The sequence below is a fragment of the Rhagoletis pomonella genome, unplaced genomic scaffold (genome assembly GCF_013731165.1).
Source record: "Rhagoletis pomonella isolate Grant_MI unplaced genomic scaffold, Rhpom_1.0 Rhpom_scaffold_00004, whole genome shotgun sequence".
In the NCBI taxonomy this organism is placed as follows: domain Eukaryota; kingdom Metazoa; phylum Arthropoda; class Insecta; order Diptera; family Tephritidae; genus Rhagoletis; species Rhagoletis pomonella.
In genome coordinates this window covers 56,591,724-56,609,055 of record NW_023458558.1, presented here as the reverse complement: position 1 = coordinate 56,609,055, position 17,332 = coordinate 56,591,724, and the positions used below count along the sequence as shown (strand labels likewise).

At 34.1% G+C, this 17,332-nt stretch overlaps 4 protein-coding genes across 5 annotated transcripts in view; 3 read left to right on the top strand and 1 right to left on the bottom strand.

Annotated features, from left to right (window-relative positions):
* LOC118737836 (acetylcholinesterase) overlaps nt 1-17,332 on the top strand; it is a 325,799-nt gene that overhangs the window by 115,066 nt on the left and 193,401 nt on the right. The window lies entirely within an intron of this gene.
* Nucleotides 9,948-11,455, top strand: LOC118737838. Its single transcript, XM_036468620.1, has 4 exons — nt 9,948-10,292; nt 10,356-10,688; nt 10,747-10,802; nt 10,887-11,455. Exons 2-4 carry the CDS (start codon nt 10,357-10,359, stop codon nt 11,141-11,143), a joined length of 645 nt encoding a protein of 214 aa, XP_036324513.1. The 5' UTR covers nt 9,948-10,292; nt 10,356; the 3' UTR covers nt 11,144-11,455.
* Nucleotides 11,901-13,651, bottom strand: LOC118737839 (signal peptidase complex catalytic subunit SEC11A). The gene is made up of 4 exons (XM_036468621.1): nt 13,583-13,651; nt 13,166-13,425; nt 12,896-13,073; nt 11,901-12,832 (listed from the first exon to the last, which is right to left on the bottom strand). Exons 1-4 carry the CDS (start codon nt 13,649-13,651, stop codon nt 12,782-12,784), a joined length of 558 nt encoding a protein of 185 aa, XP_036324514.1. The 3' UTR covers nt 11,901-12,781.
* LOC118737840 (probable peptidyl-tRNA hydrolase 2) lies at nt 15,733-16,698 on the top strand. The gene is made up of 2 exons (XM_036468622.1): nt 15,733-16,102; nt 16,178-16,698. The coding sequence occupies exons 1-2, from the start codon at nt 15,923-15,925 to the stop codon at nt 16,547-16,549; spliced, it is 552 nt and encodes a 183-aa protein (XP_036324515.1). The 5' UTR covers nt 15,733-15,922; the 3' UTR covers nt 16,550-16,698.

Here is a 17,332-nt window from a genome sequence, read left to right as displayed (position 1 = left end):
ATGTGATAAAATAAAAGCTGGAAGGAAATGTGTGACACTGCCAAAAAAAATAAAAAATTAGATTACAAAAATTAACGCAATTTTTTAGCAACTTCAAGCTTGTACTTTACTGTACTAAAATTTAAAGGGCTATGAAACTGCATAAAAAGTTTGTAAGTTAGATGAGACTTTGCAAATTTTTTTTAGCTTTCACAAGAAGTTTGAAACTTAGATTATAGGTTTTTTGGTAAGATAATGAGCTATATTTAAAAATAGTCAAAACTTATTTGTATTATTCTACTATATAAATTGGCGGCCGCTGTGGTGTAGTGGTAATAAGTGCACGCTTCCACTGCGCAGGGCGTGGACGCCAAAAATCGGAGGAGAAGCTCGGCTAAACACCGACATACATAAACGCCAATCTATTATTATTATTATAAATACCTATATTTTCTGTTATGTAATATATAAAAAAGGTAATAAACTTTCCTAAAACTGAGATCTAACATATTTTGTTTTAAATCTAGCACATTTTTTTAGCCCAAGCACTGCTGTGCAGCAATAACACAGTGCTACAAAAAAGAATAAAGCAGAAATACCTGGGAAGTTATGTATATTTTCTGATAGGTCTTATCGAGTAAAACCGGAATCGAAATATGAAATTTGCCAAACACCCCCAAAATCTTTAATTACCATTAGAAAAAAAACCGGGTTTCGTACTTTTGCGCACTTATAAGCCAGTAACTTAGTTGATTATGAACCAAGTTTCAGTTTATTGCCGGGTTTAAAAAGAAGAAACTTGGCCCTTTTGAACGATATATATGTGAATAAAGAAACCTTAAGAGATATGTGTGTATTTACCCAGTAAACACATTTTTTTTTTTACTTTTTTCAAATTTTTTAATTTTGGTGAGGATTTTACACAATATTTTATAAGAAAACCATACTAGTCCTAAACTGATTTTAAAACTAAATTTAATAACGAAAAAACTAGTGTTTATTTTCAAAAATCGTATGAAAGTTTACCGTGTTATGGCCAGTGCTGGTAAAATTTTAATCTGATTAACGATTACAAATTAACGATTAAAATGTTAATCGCGATTAACGATTAAAATTAAATAATCGTAATCATCTGTCTGATTAGTGATTAAATTTTTGTAATCGTTAATCGTCGGTTGTGATTACGATTACTTAATTTTAGTCATTAATCGTTAATCCAATTTAAAAAAATCTGATTAAGTGGTGTAGTGTGTCCGAATTTGAAACCAAAAAAATTATAGTTATTTTTTTTTGTGTTTCACGCTTATAAGAAATGCATAATATATAAAAAATAATAATAAGAATTATTAATAGTAATACGTAAATTGGGAATTTTTATAACCCATCGCACATGTGCAGAGGGATATTAAAACCTAGTTTGTTTAGCGTCTGTTAAATAGATCTTAATGAAAATGCACACCAAATTGCTTAGATTTATGAGGAACACCGACATTGCCATACCCGATTAACTGGCCTTGTGTGCACAGTAAAATTCCAGCATAAATTAATTAATCACCAAACCTACTTAATCAAATTAAGGGTTAATGATTAAAAATTAATTTTTTTAATCGCGGCTACGATTAACTGTTTAATCAGATTAAAATTAATCATGATTAACTGAAATCGGATTGAATTTAATCGAATTAACAAATTGATTAAAAAATCAATCGATTAATGCCAACACTGGTTATGGCACCCTAAAATTGTGCATATCGTCGGTTGACACTTAGATGGTATCTTACTTGCACCGGAAGTCATCCGCAAATCGTTACACCGTAATAAACGAATGACAAAACTGTCTACCTTTGGCTGATAAAGATGAACGATTGCCAGCAGGGATCAGATACAGATAACAGATCAATTAGGCACCAAAGGTAATAAGTGACATAGAACGTTTTGCAGTATTATCGACGATATGGAAACTGTACATACGAAATAATGCATATGGAAAAACCGAAATAATGCATATATGCACACTGTCGTTTGAAAACCGAAATAATGCATATGAGAAAAACGAAGTAATGCATATGTTGACAGTTTCGGTTGAAAATCGAAATAATGCATATGACAAAAACCGAAATAGTGTATATGTACACGCACAGTTTAGGTTGCAACTCGAACTTACGCATATTTATCAAAAGAACCAAAAATCAACCAAAAATTGGTTGATGTTCCCAAATTCAAACTTGAAAAGGAATTAAAGTGATTTTTGGTTAATATCAACAATGCCTTGGTTGATATTTTCAACAATGATTTGGTAATATTAAGAACAATTTTGTTTACATTAACCAAAGTTTTGGTTGGCGATTTTTTTTTACTTTTTTGGCGAGTTTGAATACTTTTATGGTCTGCACTTAACAGATGCTAGCATCTCTACACACTCAGCTACAGCCGCTTTATAAATATGTCTTCAAATGTTCAACTTGAATCAGTTTTCTTTGTCGTTTGATTTGGTTCTGCACTTCACAAAGGCTTTTTCGTAATTAAGAAAAACCAAAACAAAAAATAAATAAAAATTATGTATCGCGCTGATGGCATTCGTACTGCTGGAATCCAACAAATAACAGCAAGCACCTCGTTCAGCCACTGCCAGATATACGAATCCAAATGTTCAACTTGAATCACATTTCTTACAATCGTCTTATTGACCATGAAAAAATCAAACCATAACTTAGTTGAAAAACCATGATACAAAAAAGAAGGTAGTTTCATTTAATGACATACGTTGTTGTTGTTAACCATTTGACTTGTAATAAAATTATGACATTTCTTCAAATTCATGCTACCTGGTCACTAGAAGAAATATCTTTTTTTTAAGCAGAAGATATTATCAGTACATTCAAAAGTGTGGAATATGATGAACTAGAAAATTATACCGGCTACATGATTTCGAAAATGGCGTTGACGATTAGGTTTCAGAACGCATGAAGAAAGTATATATTTACATATCGTCGCCTAAAGTACAAAACCGCGTATCGTCGTTCTGCAAAACAGCGTAACTGACATTTTTTGCCAAAAATTGGATTTGCTCACACAAGCTCTTGGCTCAAGCCCTATCCATTCGTCCTGAAATGCGATTTCTTTGTAAAAAAGAGAACCATTTTGAAATATGAGTATTTTTACTCTCTACAAAATAATTGATGCAACCTCACATACGCAGTTGTGCATTTTGTTGATACACGGTTTTGTACTTTAAACGACAATCTGTTAGTTGTTTATCGGAGGGCGGTCTGTTCAAGCCGACTTCAGGTGTTTTGCATAAATTAAAAATTTTCGAAATTTAATGATGATGCGCTAATCACAAAGCCTAATTTTTTGCAAAATCTGATGAGAAATTTAAAAGTAAATTTGAACCAAAATATAAAAAGGTTTTATTTGGGAAGAACATTCTTTAGAATTCGATTTTTAAATCGCAAGATTGCATTCAAAATAAGAAAACAAACAAAAATAACAGAATAATGCGCGGGTGGTTTTTATTACAAAATGAAAAGAACAATTACGATGAAGTCTCCTTTAACAGTTTACATTTTAAATATTTTTAATAAAAAAAGGTGCGAACCACGTAAGTAAAAAAAGTACAAAGCTCTGACAATGGTTTTAGATTTGACATGTTATTACATTGGTATAAATATGGGAAAGAAAATACTCCGATTTATTGTTTTAATATTATCAAAGTGGCAAGACTGTTGGTAATACTCACAATTTATGAAACTTCAGAAAATTTGTTTATCCGTCAAAAGTTGTATATTGAAATTACCTTCTTTTTTGTATCATGAGCATCGTACAGTTTCATAAGTAAAAACACTATCAGCTGATTGCCAGAAAATGCCTAAAGCTGAGATCACCTGTTTTTTGGCATGTGCTCTTTTACAATTTCTTTCATTTCTATTACAATTTCTTTTATTTCTATTACAATTACCAATACACTAACCAAAAACACACATAGAGCCTTCCAAACACACACCTACAGCTTGCCAGATAAAACGGTAAGAAGAAGGTTACTTTACTTATGGAACTGTACGATGATCATGAGTATGCCTATAACAAGACCGACGAACCTTAATACATACCCGTGCCATTATTTCCAAAGAATTATTCGATGTACTCCATGGCGTGGCAAAAAGGAGTCATGACTTATCACCGTTCCTGGAGACATTGGTTGACACTTAAATCGTTAAAAAAAAAAAAACGAATTAAGCGTTTCTTAAATGTCTTGTGTGCCATCGCCAGCTTCTGCAGACATCTTAGGTGTCTGGAATTAAATTCCAAGTTTCCAAAGTTTTAGTATAAGCAAATTTAAACAAGTTCATTTGTCAAAATGTTATTGTGGTTTACTAACATTTCGTTTTAATATTGTTGTTGAGCTTAGTTCATCAAGTGAAGTCACATCAGGATACAGAATAAATTTGTGTGTTTCCGATAACTCCTTGAATTCAGAAAACCTCGATGAAAATTCGGCGATGAGAGAACTTATTAAACAAAACACTTCATCGACTCTTGATCTGCCTGGTTTTACATCTAAATTCAAATCTGATTTTAGATTTGTTAAGTTTACAAACATTTGCAATTTTTGAAAATAATGGGGCATATTCGTAGACAAAATAGAGATGAAGCTAAAGTTAGTTATAGCTTTTTGACATAATTATCAATGTGCTAAAAAAAAGCTGCTACTAAATTTAGAGTTGACTTTCGCTGCGTTTCTTTATACATTCCATGTAATCCCATTTCACAGCCAGAATAAAAAGAATATACGTTAACATATCATCAGGCACGTTCTAAAGAATAAGTAACAAAAAAGTGTTATTCCAAACGTTCAGAATGCAAAAAGAAATGCAGCCTAAGAACAGGCCCGTTGAGAGAACCACAACTTGTGTTTTTTTTTTACAATGTAATTGCTCTTTCATTAAAGGTTTCTATTATAAATATATGCCGGTTCCTGCTGGTCGTTTCTGACTATCTAAATTAAAGAAAATGATCATATGACCCAAAACGCGAACTGTTACAATACGTTGAAACCCGCTAGAATACAACTTTCGAATAGTTTTTTTCTTTCATCTGAAAGCATAGCTTATGGCTATTTAATATATACCTAAAATATATGTATTAAAATTCGAGTTGTTTATCAGTTATGCATGTTTCAACAGCCAACTGTTACATTACAATTTTGGAAGTACTTTTTAAAGCTGCTTTATATTATCGAAAAAGTCTGTTCTCCTTATATAATGTTTTGAAAAGTTGGTACATAGTTTCTTAGCTTATGAATGGAACTCAAGAACTACGTATTTATTGAACTGATAAAATTAATTTTGAGGTCAATATTTCCAAAAAATAGTCAGACTGTCACGTTACCGAAAAAGACTGTTACGTTACCTGTGCGATATACGTGTAAATTATTATAAAGTTTTTAAATGGCTTGTAGTCCGTTTTATGCAATAAATAGCATGAATTCAGTAGACTTGCGATTGTGAAAGGAATAATTAAGCGATCGAGAGAATCGCCATCGTTGCAAAATTACAATCGAGTCAATAATCGACTTGCTGCCCGACTGAACAATCGAGATGTTTTTCGATTCCGTACTGAGCACTTTAGGCAAAAATTCTTACCCATTTACACTTTCGTTTTTGTGGGGAAAGTACTCAATTTTTTCCCATGGTCTGAACAAAAATAAATACTTTGTCAAGAACTTTCGTAATTAGTGATAATGATAATATGAGCACTCATACGATACCCAGCTGTCTTGTAGGGTTGTTTCGAGTCGACTGACATATCACTGACGAGATCGTGTGAACTCTATCGATAGCTTTCGTAGCCTTACGCAAGTATTAATAATTTTTTTTTTTTTATTGATAACACCGTGCGACAGTAAATAAAGTAAAACTACGTTTTTTGTTTTTCTCTCTGATGTCAGGATTTTTTTTTAAGGACATTGAAATTTCTAGGATATGAATGAATAAAAAAAGTATTCAAAAGCTTCGGAGCATTCTAGAATAACCATATGGGTATCAATTAAAAGGAAAATTTCTGTAGAATAGAAAAAAATTTAATTTTTGGTGCACCAGGACGAATAACTATTGAAAATGTCACTTTAAAACTTTATCCTTCAATATCCTAGGAAATTTCCAATATTTATTTTTGAAAAAAATATATGTCAAGGACTAATATGTTATGATGAAAAAAAATTGCACTTCTCTTTATAAGAAACTAGATCGCCCTCACCCGCTTCGCTGAGTGTATGAAATTTCTACGTGATACATTGAGTAAAATTTATTTCAAGAAAACTGAATTAAAAAACAGGAGGTTTAAAATTTGTTTAACCATCTTCAAAATATTTTCAAACTAAAGCCTTCCTAAACTTCTCACTTGTCATACTTTTTCAATTAACTTATCCCCTGAACTCAATTTGAGATTTTAAACAGATGGAAACCTCTTAGATGTAGTTTTGAAATTAAGCCCCTTTTCAAAAATTAAATTCAATTATTTTAAATTAAATATTACAGTAAAAGGTGGGCAATGGTTCTGGCAGTTGATTTATCGGTGGTGATTTGAGATTTATCCCAGCCAAACTCAACCCTGGTGTCTCCGAATGAAGCTTTAAGAAAGTTTTAGTTTGAAAAAATTTTGAAACAAACAACAAATTAAAATAAAATTAAATCGACCTGTTGCGCCATTGAACTCTTATGTGTTACGATTGGCCCAATGGACGTGATTTGCCAGTGAAAGACTTAAATATTATTCAAAACTTTCAAACTAAAGGTTTTTTAACAATATTTCGTTAGACAACCATATTTTAATTCTTCAGTAGGTTGTGTATAACCAATTTAAATTTGACCTTTCAAACAGGTGGCAACCCTTTTCAAAATATATTCAGCCCTCATCCATGAGTTGATAATGATTTTATATATCTCCGTACCAAGTTCCAGTAATCTATCAAAAATATTTCCTGAGAAATGCAGTATGAAAAATTCCGTTTATATGGGAGGTGCCACGCCCCCTTGTCTAATCGAGGTTAAATTTATCCTATATTTTAAGTTGGGCTAAATGACAGCAGTATACAAAATTTCATGATGATCGGTTGAGTAGTTAAGGCGTGAAAGCGAAGCAAACAAACAAACTCACTTTCGGATTTATAATATTAGTAAGGATTGATAATATACATAGATGAAGATGCTGGAATCATTATTATGGCACCATGTTGAGCTAATAAATGAACACATGAATTTACTGGCAACGAGAAGGGCGAAGGACTCGCAAATTCTCTGAACGAGCCGGCAAGCTATAATAATAAACAAAATTTCCTTTATGTCTTAAAAGGGAGAACGCTGGGGTACTAGTTGTACCTACAGGACGCTGATGGTTTTACATGCCCTTAAATTAGATTTAACTAATGACAAAACTTGCATGGGATACCGAACGAACAAAGGGTTTGTGGAGCATATTCTCTATGAGTGTCTTGCCCTTAGCAGGCTGCAGTTTAGGCGACGCCGAGTCCAATTCAGAGGGAGGAAATGAGACGTCCTACCGAATTCTATTTAGTGATACTTCTGATATTTTACATGTGAGCCCGTAAAAAGCCGAAAATGTAAGGTACTTTCAGTTTTATCTTTCAATAAGTAACTTTTGAACTCGAAGATTCGTCATAAAATGTAAAAATACCTTTTTCGTATAGCATTCAGTTTCATGTTGTCAAGTCCTTCTGTACCGGTTTGTACCGTAGGAAATATCCGTTTTTGGCATTGCCGCGGCGGATAGGTAGTGGGTGGAGAACATGGTACCTCCGTGAGGTTTTAAGTCGTTCATCATGCATTGATGGTATAACAATACACTACTTTTAAACGTCATCCCAGAAAGAAAGGTCTATTGTGTTCCTAGGCGGACTTCGTTTCCCACACATAGGGGTGGCACCAAATAAAAACGGGTCGTTCCCACGACAGTCGGGTCTACGTAACCGGAACGACACCGTTTTATATTTGGCCAAGGACTGTCACTCCAGCAACACTCCCCAAAAACTCTTTCGGGAACTTGTATGCTGCTACAACAACAACAGTAAAAACGGATTAGCGAATTCTGAAACAGTAATTACGCAGATATGTACCCAAATATCCAGCTAACCCAAACCAAAAAAAAAACAAATGTTTCATAGAAATGCATATTTGCAATCATAACACGACCTTAAAGTAGGAACAATGCGAAAAAATAAATTTGTAAGAAAAAATTTTGATTTTGTCGCAAGTAATTTGAATTAATTTTTCCACTTGTGCGCATATATAAAAAGCCAATCTGATAGATGAGCAGTTTTTGAATATACATATCTGTGGTCAAGCATTGCTTTAAATTTTTATAAATCGTTTGAAATGTATAAAATAGTTTACTTTGACATTCGCCAATCTATTAATCACATTCAATATTCAGCCAAAAATGGACGCTTCTCTGGACGAGATCCGTTTTCTATGGCAAGAGTCCTGCTTTCCTTAGCTCTGCTTTTGTTGTATAAAATGTAGGTAAAATTGAAAGTTTCAGTATAAATACATAGCGTTCACATAATTTAGTATGTTTTTAAGTGAAGAAATAGGAACTTCCTTAGAAATAAAATAAATGTTCCTGCTCATTTTCTCCAAAATTCAAAAAACTTAGTACTTGAAGCCAAAATATTTGCGTAGAAGGTGGGCGCCGTAATAAGAAATTTTTTATTATCTTCCAAGTTGGAACATTCTGGCTTAAACAAGCTGGGCCCACTAAATTTCAATAAAACAAAAAAAAAATTATTTGCGTCTGTTTATCTAGAATTAGGGGACGATACCGATTTTTACGATCTTTCAGATTTATGCTTTGCTCGTTGAAACCAGCATATGCCCTGAATTTCATCAAAATCGGATAACATTTACTATTTCCGCCCACAAGAGCTGTGGGCGTGGTAGCGCGTTGAATTTAACCTTTTTCCACATTTCTTCATTCCTAAATATCGAACAGCGCATATACGAAATTTCAGCGAATTTCCAGTACGGTTACTACTTTTGGCCGCAGCTTATGTATATGGGGACGTCCCACTGTGCGACGCTTACTTATCATAAGAAGTTTATCTACATAGTTATGTACATCTCAGCCGCTTGGTCAATCTACACCCAATTTGATGGACAAACGTTGCCGGAAAAAGTATTAACACAGAATTATTCATAATACGGGTAACAATTTTTTTCATTATTATTAATTATTATATTATTAATTATTATATTATTAACACAGAATTATTCATAATACGGGTAAAAATTTTTTTCCACAATTCTTTTTTTATAATCTCTAAAATTTGTGCATAACTCAGGAAAGTTCATCCAGATTTGCAACTTTTTAATCAGATTTTTAGAGTACGCAGTTTTGTAGCCCATTCAATTTTAGTACAATAAGGTGTAAGTCTAAAGTAGCTAGGATTTACCGTTGATTTTTGGAATTTTTTTCACTCATTTTCTTCCACCAAAAAAAGGTTCGAAAATACTTTGTATGGAAAATATGTTAAACACCTTCGACAAAAAACTCAACCCGTTTTTAAACAACTTCAAGCTTGCAATTTTTTGATACTAAAATTTATTGGGCTACAAATCTGCATACTCGAAAAAATTCTAAAAAATCTTAATAAAAAGTTCCAAAAAACTTTCCTGAGTTTTGCAAAAATTTTAAAAACTGCATATATAAGTATATTTTTATGTTTTTTGTTGTAGGGTGAACTGTATTTTTATAAAAAATTATAGATTCATTTCTGCAGCAAAAAGATTTACCTCTCTTCGCCATCTACTGCATTTTAAAACAAAACAGGAAATTAGTATGTTTTCATATAATTTTTCGCTATAATATGCACCATTACTATTTAAATTTTAAAACGTCGATGTGTTTTTTTTTGGCAACCCATTCTGCACATGGTCGTGGACCTGCTATTTTTACCGCAATAAAAAACTAATCAGACTAAATACAAAATAAAAATACTGCATACAATGCTACGAATTAATGACGTACCATCGAACCTGCACCTTTCGACCCTGAAACGTTGTAAATACCGATTGGCCGTGAAATCTAAACGACTGCAATCTACTATAAATACCACCCACTCTCAGATGCAGCCGTTAATTGAATTTTGGTCGATTAATTGTCAGGACGTGCCCGTGTCGTACGCAGTGACAGAAGTGCCAGAAGCAATTGGAAAGAGACGAGGAATCGGTCGAATAGGTAGAATTGTTGGATCACAAAGAAGCTGAGTGTTGAAAGTTAAAAAAAAAAAACAATAGCAGGTAAATATTTTGGGATTCATTCAACAAATAATGGAAATAATCAATTTTTATTATCTCTCAAAGCATGGGCGTTTCAAAGAGGCTACCTAAGTACGAGTCGGATGCTTTCGACAATGTTGAATATCAGATCCAGATGACGTACACCGTAGAGACCGATCGCCGCATTATGAGTTTCGTCGATTCTCGTTGGGGCATCGAAGTGACAGGTGGTGTTGATCAATTCGAACCGTTAACCATAATTAATGTAACACCAACTGGTATGGCACGTAGTGCTGGCATGCGTATCGGCGATGAGATCACACAAATAAATGACACGTTAGCGTTGGGGCTGACTTTCAATGAAGCATTGGAGTTGTTTCGAAAAAATAGGCGTTACGTGCGGGTTTATGTTAGAGGGTAAGGAATGATTAATGGACGTGATTATGAGAATTAGTATTATTTGTTTTTTCTTTAGCGATATTGATGACGATGGCGAAGAAGACTGGACGTGCCACTTTTGGTTTAAGCCACGTAAGTTTTACGAAATACGTCAGGACAAGACATGCTTTCATATTTTAATTTAATTAATTATTATATTATATTTCTTCTATGCAGGCAAACCTTGGCGCCGCGACTTCACTCCTATCCAATGGGAGTTCCCATGGAACGATCGTCGCAAGCCGATCTATCGCGAATCGAATTGCTTCATGGTGCCCAGCAAGATGGAGGAAAAGATACGCCAGCGACGTGCCGCAACTTCCGCGGTGCACAAGAAGGAAGAACTCGCGCCACATACCCGCTCATTGACACCATCACCACGGCCCAAAAACCAACCTGGCGAAAATTTGATGGAAACTATGTTCAAAAAGTAATCTAAACGATGTTGAAGCGGGGAAACGCGATAGCAATGAATGCTGAAAACATTGTGTTGAATTTGGCAAACAAAGACGAAATATACAAAGGCAAAAATTTGTTGGAAAATTCGCAACGCAAATAAACGCCGACAGTTTTTCATTCCAGTTCCAGAAAAAACAAAAAGAAGCATGCGTCTGTATATACTGCCACATACTTGATTAAAGCTCACAAAAGAGATAAATAGAGTGATAGAAGTTAGTCTTAAGTTCAGAAGATAAAAGTTGGGGAACGAACTAAAAACTCAATTTTAGTTTGAAGTGAGGTAAAAACCGAAAATCTAATACATAAATAAATTATATAAACACTTGTTATAAAGCTGGCAAAAAAACTTGCAAAGCTTCATAAAATAATATAATAATAAAAACGTTTACGATAACTCGCAAAACTTTTTTAATTATAGCCAACAAAGAAGACTAATACCTATTCATTAAACCTATGCACTTGCATAATAAATGAAAATGCACTTGATTGCCACTGTGTGTAGCTAGGTAGAGTTCATGGTTTAGATTAACGTAGCTTATTTGTGCCAGCTAACAAAAATTAGAAATGCGTTGTACACTTTTTATGCGCAATTTTAGCGTATATCCTAACATTGCAAACAATAAAACTGTATTTTCTTATTTTGTTTATTTTCAATTTTTATTTAATTCCGACAAATGTGCTAACGTGCCAGTGGAAGTTGTCTTTTAAGTTTATAAATAAATCACCGTGAAATGCGAAGTCTAGCCAATTTCATTTTATTATTGTGTTTGTTTGTGTGCGAAGTTTAAATGTGATGAAACCATTGAAATGAAATCAAGAGAGCCAATGTCATTAACAAACGCAAAAAATAAACTGAGTTTTACACACAAAAAAAACATGGCGAACTTAGCTCAGTGGGTAGGCTGCTGGCCAGTTGGAGAAGTCCGATAAAATGTGGTGATCTCCGATATAGCTATAACTTCTCTCAAAAATGTAAATTGCGGGTTTTTTCACAAAAATTTGCATTGAAAATGGCCTCAAGTTCAATAAAAAATTTTGAATACAAACAACAAAAAAAACTTTAAAAAATATATAATGTTCTACTTGCATCTCTTTTTCGCCAATGAATTGCATGAATTTATAGCAAATACACCCGAAACTATTTAATTACTTATACAGTTTATTTAATTTGCTTAAGATAATAAGTTAAAAATGCTTTATATATCCGGGCTTTGTTTTTGTTACAAGGTTCGCAAACCAGATTTATCCAAACCGAACATTTTGTTTTTAAATATTTCGTTGCACGTAAAATGAAATGGCTTAAATTAGGATGCATTGAATCTAAATGTTTTTACTTTTTAGTTTTCGATGAAAAATAGATACACATAAAGCATTTCATTATTTTGGTAAGACTTTAGTTTTTACCAGTCATACTTCCGCGTTTAGTATTTATATTACTTGTTTATTCTGAATATCCTCCTGCGATTACTGTTTCTTGTATTATTGTTGTTGTTGTTGCTGTTGATGTTATGTTTGCGATTGCAGTGGCTATTTACGCTTTTCGAATTTATATTTTGGATTTCTGGTAATGTACCCTTTTGCTTATAGCTATTTGTTTGACCCGTGGCTGGATATTATTCGCGATGTAACAATACAAATATTGCTAAGATCGATAATATTGCCCACTGCAACATAAATATTTCATTAAAAGTAACAAAAATATAAAAATATCTGTTAATTAGCATTACCTTAACTTTAGGATACTCATTCATAAATATCGTTATTATTCCAACATATGGAAGGAACCCTCTAGCACGCCCGACAATGTCCTTTTTCGTTAGCCATAATTGGCCAGGAGCATAAAGACCTCGATCATCGACGTTGTTGTTGTCACCTTTGGTCAGGAATTTCACTGAACCATCTTCCCTAAAATGTAAATTTGTTTATGATATTCGCGCATAAAATTCTTTGTGCATTAACATTAACATAATTGAAGTGCGCATGATTGTTGATCTTACTTCTCATGCAGTTTAATGACTCGATGCACAATGGGTATATCTCTCCCCTCTACTTTGAACACAACAATTTCTCCTACACGTACTGGTTCCTCCTTATAATTAGTGAGAAACAGCAAATCTCCTCGATGGAAAGCCGGCTCCATACTGCCACTGAGAACCACCACAATAGGCGATTCACTGCCAGTCACCACCATTAACCCCTTCCAGATCATCAGAGCGGACGATACAATCATCGCAAAACTTAATATTTGATATAGTGACTGTAAAGATATGAAAGGAAGGTATGTATATATGTATAAACAAGCAATTGTTATTAAATAAATGTTGAAATACTTTCGGCAAGTGCATACGTGTAATGGAAGCACTCGTACCCCGCCACGCTTCCCTTAACAACAAAACACAGCACAGTTAACTTACTTGGCGTTTGTTCATTCTGTTAAAATCCCGCAACATTTCATCAACCTGCAACATCTCCCCCAACCCCATTGTTTTGTTTTTTATATTTGAACGATTTCTATAAACTTAAATTATGATAAATAAAATAATTCTACAAGCTGCAGGAATTTTTCCTCTGAAAATCTTTCCAATCAGTGAAGTTTCTGAGGCCGCTACCACGAATTCGTCTACTGTCAAACAACGCCGCGCGGACGCCTATTGAACACGTCAGTTTATTCCCTCAACAGAGTTGCAACTAGCTCGTAGTTAAAGCCGTTAATCGAAAATGATTTATCGAACTCTCGTGTGAGCAAAATGACGAACGTGAAAGTTGAATTATAAGTTGCAGCAATCCGCATTTCGCGCGAGCTATTTAAACTAAAAACTAAAAAAATAAGGGACAAAGTTACATACACATCAGCGTCTCTTTAGTTATCATAGTTAATTTTATACGATTTTTGGAACAAATGCAGAATACCTACATTTCTCAAATTTAAAAAAAAAGTTATGAGGGTCGATACCCAACAAACAAAAAAAAAATATAATAAATAAATAAATAGTTCTCAAGTTGATATCCAACATCATTCTCTAACTCATCTCTAACCGACGCGCTGATACTTAAAAAGTGAAAAACTAAAGCTATATACAAGGCGCATCAATACAAGGTGGTGTTGATTGATCAGCTGATTGGATATTTTTGTCTCTACACTAGTGCAGGAGAATGTCATCCAAGACGAAGCGGCGCAACTTTAGGATGTTAACAAAAGAAAATGATGAAAATTATCTCCTATTCCCTTTCGTTTTGACATCCTCCTGTACCTCCAGATCACGTAAGAACGCGACGTTGTTTTGTATCTGGTTTTGAGAAAAAAGTTTGCGAAAGCGGGTTCGTGAGCTGAGCGTTTGTTTACATCACAAGCACCACTATTTTACACTTTTATTCAAGTAAAGAAGAGTTAATTCAACATGACAACACATTTTAAAGCATTTTGTTGCATCATTTTACCTAAATTGTGCGCTTAAAGTGGCTGACAATAATTTTGGCTAATTTTGGTTTTCGTTGTTTTCTTTGCTTTGTTTACTTTTCGCTCGTTTTCCAGTGAAACAAGATGGCGTAGAACCCGCTAAAAAAAATCGACTTTTTTCACTCTCTTGTTCTTACGTGATCTTGTGTCTTTCGTTCATGAGGCAACAGGCTGTGAAGCAGCGTTGCCAGGTTGAGCTTTTTAACGTCATTTGGTCGTTTTTTATATCTTGTGGAAGTTCGGACGTTTTTTGTGCAAAAAATGACGTTTTTTACCTTCCGAATAATTTTTCTCTGTTACTAAATCTTGTAGGTAGAACTGATTTTGAATTATTTTCTTAATAAATCTTAACAAGCTTTGTTTTTTGCAGTAGCTTCTTCAAAAGATATTTATCCTTTGTACACAAATGACTTAAATACGATGCAAACCAAGCGTGCGCGCATTTTTTTTGGATTCTTGGACTAAGGATCCCGCGTAAGGATTGCGCTCAAATTAAATGCAAATACAGAAAACGTGCCCAATAAATAAAAAAAATGCGATTAGTATTGCCATAATGCAACCCTGCTGCGAGGTTGCAAAATGTAGACGCGTAAGAAACATACCTTTGAGTGTAACAAATTGTAGACGGCGTCGTTTTCCAATTTTGTATGGGAAACAACAACACCACAGATTTTACGGTTAGAAAACGTCTTAAAATGTAGACGTCTACATTTTGAGACACTATTTGGAACGAACTGTGAACACCCCAAATGCAAACACACTTTAAGCGCGATTTTGACGATTTTTAGTTCCAGACGCAGTTATATATTTCGAGATAAGGTCTTTCGATTGGTGTTATCAGTTTTTAGATATCTCCTTTAATTTCCGAGATATTGAATACCAACTTTTTCGATAATTTAGTAAAAATTTAGTTGGTGATGCAATCACTTTAAACTAATCAATATCTTAAAAATGGCGTTTTCCATTTTTGGATATCTCCTTTAGTTTCCGAGATATTGAGTAAAAAGTGTCGTTAATTTGATAGAATAGTGGCTGCCAAATTGTGGACAAATGATACTATCGATTGTTTTCCAGCTCTATTGTGAACTGATATTTTAAAATTGTCTTTTTCAATGTGCATTTGGTGGCTGTGCTCTAGGCTGTGAAATTTTTCTTTTCCATTGAAATTATGTACGGTTTATTATATTAATGCTATTAAGCTGATATATCGCGAGATAAATTCTATTAACTAGAGCATTTGTTTTAACTTTATCATACATAATAAAAGCATATTTACACGAACCATCATAGCTGAACCATGGGTGATCACAAATTGCTGGACACCACACAGGTTATCAATGGTATTGCTGTGTTGCTATCGTTTTTTGTGGGTTACAAATATGCCTTAAAGAAGCACGATATCAGCGATGAATCTAAGAACGGCAATGGCCAAAGTTCCAACAAGGGAAGAGGCGATGGGGCTTCCGTCTCTGAGAGTGTAAGAAATTTCCCAGAATAGGTGACCTACATATATTTTCTTTAATAATATGAATGAAACCTATTGAAATTCCAGTCGTTCGTTAGCTTTAGCAACAATTACAAGATGGTACTGGTAGTTCGGAACGATTTAAAAATGGGAAAGGGAAAAATCGGTGCGCAGTGTGGTCATGGTGCAGTTGGCGCATATCAGAAGGCCGTGCAGTGTACACCCCGACTCGTACGTGCTTGGGAAAACACCGGCTGTGCCAAAATTGCACTCCGCGTTGAAAGTGAACGCGAGATAATGGCTATTAAACGCGCTGCGGAAGCAAACAATCTCGTTACGTGTTTGATTCGTGATGCAGGTCGTACACAAATCGAACCAAATTCGAAAACGGTACTGGCTATTGGACCAGCGTCGGTCGAGGATATTGATAAAGTAACAGGACATTTAAAGTTACTGTAAAGCTATTTGCCTGCTATGAAATCTGTATTCAAAGGGTAATCATCTCTGAAGCAATACGCTTATCTTTTTAGATGTATGTACTAAAGATAATAAATTAGACTGCATACTACAATTTTTAAAAGTAAATAAAACATTCATTTTCATAAATACTTCATTAAAATAATTAGTAACATATTTATTAAATAAGATATTTAAACAGTATCGAAACTAACTTTAAATTAAAAGTGTAACCAGTCATCATCGTCATTATCATCGTGCTGATGATGTTGCTCCTGCTTCGACGTATCCACATTCATTGGTACCTCGTTATCTTGAGACACAGCTGAGCCGGCAATCATATTGGTATCCATGCCATCATTGGCCATTTCGCCACTATCATTAAAAACTTCACTCTTCATGGTTGCATTGCCGCCACCATCCTCTTCGTCACTTTCGGAAATGGCCAAGTCTTCGTCAATACCAACATTGTCATTGCCAGGCATAATAAGGGACATCTGCGGCATAGAAGGCATATCGCCTGACATTGGACCATCAGGTAATTGCTCATCATCTTTAGCGTATTGAATTTGCGACTGGGATGCTTGTAAATCGTCAGTGTTGTTATTACTGGTAGCACGATTGCCGAAATTAAGGAAATCAGATGGATCATAATTTGGATCTAAGTCCATCGAGTCATCTAATAGGATGAAAAAGAAATCAATCAATGTTTGTCAGAAGCTTATGTTATCAAGGGTTTGAAAAATGTTTACTGCGGAGAGCCGCGCATGAAAAAAAAAACACATA

Excerpts from the sequence above, each read along its gene's own strand:
- LOC118737838 (XM_036468620.1), top strand. The coding sequence starts at position 10,357 with ATGGGCGTTTCAAAGAGGCTACCTAAGTACGAGTCGGATGCTTTCGAC. Across the intron at positions 10,689-10,746 it reads GTGCGGGTTTATGTTAGAGG|CGATATTGATGACGATGGCG; the intron begins GTAAGGAATGAT and ends TTTTTTCTTTAG. Across the intron at positions 10,803-10,886 it reads CCACTTTTGGTTTAAGCCAC|GCAAACCTTGGCGCCGCGAC; the intron begins GTAAGTTTTACG and ends TCTTCTATGCAG.
- LOC118737839 (XM_036468621.1), bottom strand. The coding sequence starts at position 13,651 with ATGGGGTTGGGGGAGATGTTGCAGGTTGATGAAATGTTGCGGGATTTT. Across the intron at positions 13,074-13,165 it reads GTCATTAAACTGCATGAGAA|GGAAGATGGTTCAGTGAAAT; the intron begins GTAAGATCAACA and ends TTTACATTTTAG. Across the intron at positions 12,833-12,895 it reads ATGAGTATCCTAAAGTTAAG|TGGGCAATATTATCGATCTT; the intron begins GTAATGCTAATT and ends TTTATGTTGCAG.
- LOC118737840 (XM_036468622.1), top strand. The coding sequence starts at position 15,923 with ATGGGTGATCACAAATTGCTGGACACCACACAGGTTATCAATGGTATT. Across the intron at positions 16,103-16,177 it reads GGGCTTCCGTCTCTGAGAGT|TCGTTCGTTAGCTTTAGCAA; the intron begins GTAAGAAATTTC and ends TTGAAATTCCAG.